The sequence below is a fragment of the Colobus angolensis genome, unplaced genomic scaffold (genome assembly GCF_000951035.1).
Source record: "Colobus angolensis palliatus isolate OR3802 unplaced genomic scaffold, Cang.pa_1.0 Scaffold78, whole genome shotgun sequence".
Lineage (NCBI taxonomy): Eukaryota > Metazoa > Chordata > Mammalia > Primates > Cercopithecidae > Colobus > Colobus angolensis.
Window position 1 is genome coordinate 5,912,657 of NW_012121598.1, and position 9,072 is coordinate 5,921,728.

At 39.3% G+C, this 9,072-nt stretch overlaps 1 protein-coding gene across 1 annotated transcript in view; it reads right to left on the reverse strand.

Annotated features, from left to right (window-relative positions):
• The window catches only part of SPPL2A (signal peptide peptidase like 2A), a 50,607-nt gene that overhangs the window by 12,709 nt on the left and 28,826 nt on the right, over positions 1-9,072 (reverse strand). The window contains exons 9-12 of the mRNA XM_011928612.1: positions 6,765-6,821; positions 5,671-5,773; positions 2,627-2,704; positions 472-632 (exon numbers count right to left, since the gene is read on the reverse strand). Of these exons, the coding sequence (XP_011784002.1) occupies positions 472-632; positions 2,627-2,704; positions 5,671-5,773; positions 6,765-6,821 (399 nt within the window). The remainder of the gene's footprint in view (positions 1-471; positions 633-2,626; positions 2,705-5,670; positions 5,774-6,764; positions 6,822-9,072) is intronic.

The window sequence follows — 9,072 nt, forward strand, 5'->3', positions numbered from 1 at the left end:
CAGGCTGGTCTCGAACTCCTGACCTCAGGTGATCCACCTGCCTCGGCCTCCCAAAGTGCTGGGATTATAGGTGTGAGCCACCATGCCTGGCCAGAGTACACTTTTTATGTGCAAAACCTTAGGACTCTTCCTATAAATAGCTAATGCTTAGTCTCAAAATTAAGTACTTATTTTAAACATACAATTTTATCTGCTTTTGTGCAGGTTTTGAAAATACATGTTGAAATGCTATTTTGTTTTCCCTGATGTCCTCCGCTGTTCTTTTGTAGTTTTGTCTTAAATCACCAGGCTTTTGGCACTAGGTTGCAGGGGAGGTGACAAATGATGATGCAGCAGGTGGACAGTGAGTAAGGGGGTATTACGGTACTTTTTGGTACATAAAAGTGTTGCTATATATAGGCTGTTCCCACCCAAAATCAGTAAGTAAATTAAGTCATAAGATAACGTGGTAATCAAAGTATAAGCACATACCTGATAGCTGTTACCTTTCCAGAACTTTTTCATGTCCTTACGTCTCCAGGCAACAATTGAGGCAGTAATAAGTGTGCAAGGTACTAAATAGAGGAGAGCAGGTTGCCCCTTTTTCATCAGCACCAGAACAACAAATGTAAGTATCATGCCAATAGCATAGGCTGCAAGAAGAATACCAAGCCATCAGTCATTTCTACATGTTACCAAAGGTGGGTTTGTTCCTCTCTCATTTAAGTATTGGTTTTCAAATATTTCTGAGGACATTTTTGCTCTATGACTTCTTGTAATTTCATCATTTTCCTAGATAGGATTAGGAGACATCTTCTACGGAGCTTTTGAAAAATCTGGAAAGTGGTTAGCATTTTAATTATTACTAACCTAACCATGTATCACTGATAGAGATAATACTTCATGAGAGTTTCAATTATCTGTTGCTATTAAAGTTGTTAAATGGTTTCATTATTTTAGATAACTAAATCTGTACCAATAGGTACTATAGGTTGTTTTAAAAAATCTTCCTAACACTGATTACATACTTCCTAAGCTTTGTTACTAAGCACACACTTTTGAACTTTTCTTTTTTTTTTTGAAACAGTTTCACTCTTGTTGCCCAGGCTGGAGTGCAATAGCACGATCTCAGCTCACCGCAACCTCCACCTCTTGGGTTCAAGCGATTCTCCTGCCTCAACGTCCCGAGTAGCTGGGATTATAGGCATGCACCACCACACCTGGCTAATTTTGTATTTTTTAGGAGAGACGGGATTTCTCCATGTTCATCAAGCTGGTCTCGAACTTCCAACCTCAGTTGATCCGCCCGCTTCAGCCTCCCAAAGTGCTAGGATTACAGATGTGAGCCACCATGTCCGGTCTGAACTTTCCTTAATGACTCAGGATTTTACTAGGAACACAGGATCTCAGAATATTCCTTTATAAACAATTTAGTATAGTTCCTAATATTAAAGATGAGGCAATGGAGGAACAGAGAATTTAAGTGAGCTGTCCAAGGGTACACAGGAGAATTAATGAACACTCCTATAATCTGCCTTTGGATACTAATATGTTAAAGCCCTGGAGAGTACCATACTTAGTGGCCTCAAATTGCTTTTTTTTGAGATGGAGCCTCGCTCAGTTGCCCAGGCTGGAGTGCAGTGGTGCGATCTTGTCTCTTGAACCCACTTCCCGGGTTCAAGCAATTTTCTTGCCTTAGCCTCCCGAGTAGCTGGGAATACAGGCATGTGCCACCATGCCCAGATAGTTTTTGTATTTTTAGTACAGATGAGATTTCACCATATTGGCCAGGCTGGTCTCAAACTCCTGACCTCAAGTGATCCATCTGCCTTGACCTCCCAAAGTGCTGGGATTACAGGCATGAGCCACTGCATCTGGCCAGCCACTGTACCTGGCTGAGACTACTTTTTGAATTTCTTTATACTTTTTTCTTCATCTTCTCCCTCACTTAGCTATTTTCTTTTCTTCTTCTTTCTTTCTTTTTTTTTTTTTTTGAGACAGGGACTCAATCTTTCGCCCAGGCTATAGTGAAGTGGTATGATCATGGCTTACTGTAGCCTTGACCTCTTGGGCTTAAGCGTTTCTCCCATCTCAGCCTTCTGAGTAGCTGGGACCACCACATCCAGCTAATTAAAAAAAAAAATTTTTTTTTTTTTTTTGAGACAGTCTTGCTGTCGCCAGGCTGGAGTGCAGTGGCATGATCTCGGCTCACGGCAACATGTGCCTCCCAGGTTCAAGCAATCCTTCTGCCTCAGCCTCCCCAGTAGCTGGGACTACAGGTGCATGCCACCATGTCCAGCTGATTTTTTTTTTGTATTTTTAGTAGAGATGGGGTTTCACCACGTTGGCCAGGATGGTCTCAGTCTCTTGCCCTCATGATCCACTCACCTCGGCCTCCCAAAGTGCTGGGCTTACAGGCGTGAGCCATGGTGCCCGGCCCTAAAATAGTTTTTATAGAGATGGGGTCTCACTATGTTGCCCAGGCTTGTCTAGAACTCCTGGGCTCAAGCAATCTGCCTGCCTTGGCTAGGACTGCAGGAGCGAACTACCATGCGCAAATTGTAGTCCTTCTTTATTTTTAGACCTCTGTCTTTTCCTCCAGACAATACAATTCAACATTTAATACAAAGAAAAAACAAAAATTTACCAACAGTAGACGAAACATAGTATATATAAGAAGAACCAGTCTGAACATCAAATCTTCTACAGTATGCAATCAACAGGCCTTAAAAAAAACAAAAAAAACACACGTTATTTTCTTAAAACAATAACAGCAATGCAAATTCAACCGTTAACAATAGTAACAGTATATGTTGCATTGAATCTTCATTGTTGCATTATGAGAACACTCAAGTAGCTCAAATTCTGGATAAAGTTTTATATGCTGATTTTTAAAATACTTAATACCATATTTTAAACATTTCCTGAAGCTACTAAATAGTTTTTAACTATCATTTTTATTAGCTGCTCAATATTCCATGTCATGAAGAAAACTTTTTTCTTTTTGAAACAGAGTCTCACTCTGTTGCCCAGGCTGGACAGCAGTCGCGTGATCTCAGCTAACTGCAACCTCCGCCTCCCGGGTTCAAGCGATTCCCCTGCCTCAGCCTCCCGAGTAGCTGGGACTACAGGCACCCACCACCACACTTGGCTAATTTTTTGTATTTTAGTAGAGACAGGGTTTCATCCTGTTGGCCAGGGTGGTCTTGATCTCCTGACCTCGTGATCCACAGGCCTTGGCCTCCCAAAGGGCTGGAATTACAGGCATGAGCCACCAAGCCCAGCCATGAAGAAAACTTCTTAAATTTATCATTAAAAATGTATTGAATAGACAAATGGGTTTACATCAAACTAAAAAGCTTCTGCACAGCCAAAGAAACAGTCAGCAAGTGAAAAAAACACCTATGAAATGGGAGAAAACATTTGCAAACTATATATCTGATAAGGGGTTAATATCTAAAATATATTAATATAAGGAACTCAAACAACTCAATAATAAGTAAACAACCCAATTAGAAAATGGGCAAAGGATTTGAATAGCTAATTCTCAATAGAAGACACATAGACAACAGGTATATTAAAAAATTGCTTAACATCACTAATCATCAGAAAAATGCAAATTAAAACCACAATGAGATACCACCTTACATATGTTAGAATGGCTATTACCAAAAAGATGAAAAGTAAGCCTCAGAGAGGATGCAGCAAAAAGGGAACCCTTGTTCGTTGTTGATGGGAACATAAATTAGTGTAGCCATTATGGAAACCAGTATGGTGGTTCTTTAGAAAATTAAAACTAGAACTACCATATGGTCTAATAATCCCACTACTGGGTATACATCCAAAGGAACTGAAATCAGTATGTCAAAGAGATATTTGCATTCCCATATTCACTGCAGCATTATTCACAATAGCCAAGAAATGGAAGCAACCTAAGTGTCCATAACAGATAAATAAAGCAAATGTGGTACATACACATACTGGAATAGTATTCAGTTGTGTTTTTCCTTTTTTTGAGACAGAGTCTCACTCTGTCACCCAGGCCGGAGTGCAGTGGTACAATCTCAGCTCACTGCAACCTCCGCCTCCTGGGTTCAGGTGATTCTCCTGTCTCAGCCTCTCAAGTAGCCAGGATTATGGGTGTGTGCCAACACACATGGCTAATTTTTGTATTTTTAGTAGAGATGGGGTTTCACCATGTTGGCCAAGCTGGTCTTGAACTCCTGACCTGAAGTGATCCACCTGCCTCAGCCTCCCAAAGGGCTGGGATTACAGGCATGAGCCACCACGCTCAGCTCATGCTCTCATTTGTAAACATGCAATTATGCAGCAACAACTCATTTAGTATCTATTTCTTGTAAGAAATTGGTTGAACCTTTTCTTCTTCCCAAAGAAGAAATCTCAGCTTGTATTTATTTATAATGTTATAAAAACAGAAAGAATGACATTTAACTACTTTAAAAATCATAAAATAATTTTACTATCTTCATTAGTTATTTGAATTAATTAGTTTTGGTCTCTACAAAATTAATAAAATAAGTCCCTTGTTGTTTTTGCTGTTTAATCACATTTCCACATGTTTTTTTTTTTTTTAAATAGTACCTTTTTCCTCCCTAAATTCAAATTTAGCTTTTAGGGTTAAGTCATGTATTGTCAGTACCTCTGCTCTTTAGAGAAATGTTTTTGTTTTAGATCTTTGACATTTACTTCAATAATGTAGTATTTATATACTATTTTTACCAGTTCTATGCCAAGTTCTATATAGAAGATCTTGTATAGCCCTTGGTAGGGAAATGGTACAATCAGGTATAAGTTTAATGATATTCAAAGAAGTGTAAGGTTACTCAATAGAACGTTTTCCTTATTTTATCAATTATGTGACTCGAGATTCACTGAGCTAAGAGAGCTGCTATACTGGACTTTGCCATGTCAACTTGCAAGGCAACACTCCTAGTTTTTCTCTCTCTACCTGGTTTTGCTATATAAACAGAAGGGCTTTTTCAGAAACACTAGTACTCCTCACCCATGCACCACAAGCAGTTAGGACATAGGGAGACTGTAAGAAAACTGAAGAAGGAAAAACTCAGTTGATAGAGGAATATTATTAATTATTTCTAAACTAAATTATTACTGGGCTTGGATTAAGTTTATTCTACAGACAGTGCAGTGAGGAAAATAAGGCAGAACTACACTGTCAGAGCAGACGTGCTAAGAGACGGTGACCAGCTCCACCAGAAACTGTGTCTTTTTGTGTTGTGCAGTCCTACAAGCTGGTGTTCTTCTGTTTCTCCTCTTGATCACAGCCTTGCCTAATATTCTTAAACCACTTTTTCTAAAACATAATCATTATCTTAAAATATAAGTAATATAAACTATTTGTTTGGCATTATTATATTCAACTTCTAAAAAGGGTCACAAATATACTTTCTTGAAGAAGGTTAAACTGATCCTACTTGCTTCCTCTAACAAACTTTTTGAGCCATGGGAGTTACCACAGTACTTTAGTTGTTACCATTTGGGCTTTACCTTCTACCCCTCAATAAGCTTTTTTGTTATGACAATCTCAGCTCTAGTGACAGACAGAAATAGTTAATACAGAGCAGGTAACTTAACAGATTCTATATACATGACGATTTAAAATCATCAGTGTTTTTTTTTTTTTTTTTTACTAAAATTGTTACAATTGCTTACCTGGTACAATAATGTCTCCAAAACCCAATATTGAAACAGGCATGAGGCACACACTCATTACTGAGAAATAGATCAGTTTTGGTACTCTGATGACTACTGGCAACTGTTCAAAAACAAAACAAAATAAAACAAAACAAAACAAAAAAGAGGCCACCAATGAACTTCTTGGCAATCTTTACCCATATCTTTTATTTATTTATTTATTTTTTGGAGACAGAGTCTCGCTCTGTTGCCCGGGTGGAGTGCAGTGGCGCGATCTCAGTTCACTGCAACTGCAACTGCAACCTCCGCCTCCTGGGTTCAAGTGATTTTCCTGCCTCAGCCTCCCAAGTAGCTGGGATTACAGGCATGAGCCACCATGCCCGGCTACTTTTTCTGTTTTTAGTAGAGACAGGGTTTCACCATGTTGGCCAGGCTGGTCTCAAACTCCTGACCTCAGGTGATCCACCTGCCTCAGTCTCCCAAAGTGCTGGGATTACAGGCATAAGCCACCGTGCCTGGCCACCCATATCTTCTAGAAAGGGAATGATTAACATTAGAATAGTTCTTTTGATAGTTTAAAGGAACATGAAATAGTCTGTTTCTATCTATTTCCGAAAGAAATAGATTCATTTTGAAAAAACGAAGCTCACCACACATGTAGGATTGACAATAGTAATCACCTATCCCCACATTTAACCTTTTTTTTTTCTCTTTACCAAGGATAGAACTCAGGCCTTGAAACACAGAAAATAGAACAAGACTTATTTTTTTTTGGCTGTCTGGATTTTTTTCCCCCAAAGAAGAGTCTTGCCTCAGAGGGTATGATTTAAAGTCCAATGAACATATCTGAAATACAATCCTTACTTTCTCATGGGGAGCTGAGGGTTGACCAGTGGCTTCCACCAAGTTTCCATCATTCTAGGATGAAACCCAAGTCAATAGGTATTTCATAATTTAGAATAACTAAGAAAAGAGCTATACTTTCTGAGAAATAAGTTTTACAATACCTTAACATGCACTACGTGACCAATGAATGACACAGGAAAGCAAATTATTAACTGGATACACGTACATACACTGGACAGCCATTTCTATTTCATTGCCATCCCTACCTTTTCATTGTTTCCAAAAGGTCCAGCTGCAAGTTCAACCATGATACTCTCACCATTCTAAAATTGAGAAGGAAGAGAAAAGAAGTTGTCTGATCATCTAAAGAAAACAATCTGCCACTATTCAAGTGTGATTTAAGCCCCATGGCATATGGCCAGTCACACTGAAAACGGGCTACAGACTGCTTTTTTCCTAAAAGTCTTTGTAGATAGCAAAAACCGAAGTCATCTAAAACAAAGTCCACCTAGTACAGCTGCTCCACTTTATCAGAGCTCAACAATTCTCAGACATTGGCAAATGAATCACGTAAAAATAATTCAAGTGAACCCTCAGTTCTGATTTGTAATGGCATATTAATATCTGACATTTGTAATGGGTTATAAATTTTAGGTACAGTACTTTTAGTTACATTATGCCATATACTGTATGTTCTTAGTAGTTTTCAGCAATGTCAATGAAGAAGGTCATACTAAAATCTTTTACACTTAGCTTTGTAAAAAATATTGGTAATTTTATTTGAATAAATATACATCTGACCTTCTGGCTACTCACCACAATAACAAAACAATGAAACCAAATTTGAAAAGACCCAACCCTATAGAACCTGAGAAGCTTCTCTAGCCTAACTCTCATCCAATTTCAGCCCTGCCTGCTTTCTACCATCCAATCAAAACATTAACCTTAGCTAAATTTCCCTCCCTTGTGCCTGGATAAAGTCTTTTTATGTGGACTGTGTGAGGGGTCCATTTAAAAACTTTTTCCTGATAGCCAAGTCTGTCTGTTGTGGAGAGGGAAAACATTGTGAGGTAGCAAGTTAAGATTGCATGAACCACTCATTTTGTTTCATATTATGATAAATATATCAGCAAAGCAGGTACAGGGAAGATAAACAAACGCTGAATTTCAGGAAAATTTGATTGACTAACTATAATATTTTCCATGTGGGTGGGGTGCACAGGAGAAACCACTTGAGTGTTTTTAAAAGGACCTCATTGATTCCTGAGCTGAGTAGAAAGGAGGATAAAACCCCTAGCTACAGAAATCTTTTGCTCATGTTAAGCTTTGGGTTACAGAAGGGTTAAGTCAAAACAGTTTAGGAAAATAAACTAACACCAAGTACAGTTCCTTAAAGCAGATTCCCAGGTTGTGATAACATTTCCAGATAAAGAGTTCATTTTGGTTCACTTTCTAATTGTTATGTAAAACATTTAACTGAAGACCATCATTGATATCCTCCCATACATTTAAAGATACCTGAATAACTACTATTTGTAAGACACAATACTGAGCACAGTGGTGGATGGAGAAAAATGAGTAAGACAGGCTCTTATTGCTGTACTTTTATGGCGACCTGCCTTGCCAACTCACTAGAAGGTCACTAATACTTGGGTCAAGAACATGTTTAGAATATGCAATAGTTAATCCTTCAAATTTACAGTGAAAACCAGGAAAATCAGCAATCTGATTTTTGAGTTACCTACTAAAGTAAGGTCTGCTGCCTTAATAAAAACAAACAAATCAGACTGAGAATAAGGTATTAAAGTAAATCTATAGCAGTGAACTCCAAAGAGCACTGAGCTTTTTCCACCATATTACGTTGCTAGAAATCATGTTCCTAGTCAGTAGAAACTAAGAGAGAAATAGGAAGATGAAAAATTTCTCTTTTTTTTTTGAGACGGAGTCTTACTCTGTCACCCAGGCTGGAGTGCAGTGGCATGATCTCAGCTAACTGCAAGCTCCGCCTCCTGGGTTCACACCATTCACCTGCCTCAGCCTCCCAAGTAGCTGGGACTACAGGTGTCCGCCACCATGCCTGACTAATTTTTTGTATTTTTGTTTGTTTGTTTGAGATGGAGTCTCCCTCTGTCGCCCAGGCTGGAATGCAGTGGCGTGATCTCGGCTCACTGCAAGCTCCGCCTCCCAAGTTCACACCATTCTCCTGCCTCAGCCTCCCAAGTAGCTGGGACTACAGGCGCTCGCCACCACACCCAGCTAATTTTTTTGTATTTTTTTTTAGTAGAGATGGGGTTTCACCGTATTAGCCAGGATGGTCTCGATCTCCTGACCTCTTGATTCGCCCACCTCAGCCTCCCAAAGTGCTGGGATTACGGGCATGAGCCACCGCACCTGGCTGACAATTTTGTTTTTTGAAATGGAGTCTCACTCTGTTGCCCAGGCTGGAGTGCAGTGGCACAATCTAGGCTCACTGTAACCTCCACCTCCCGGCTTCAAGTGATCCTCCCACCTCAGTCTCCTGAGTAGCTGGGACTACAGGCGTGCACTACCACATCTGGCTAATTATTATATATA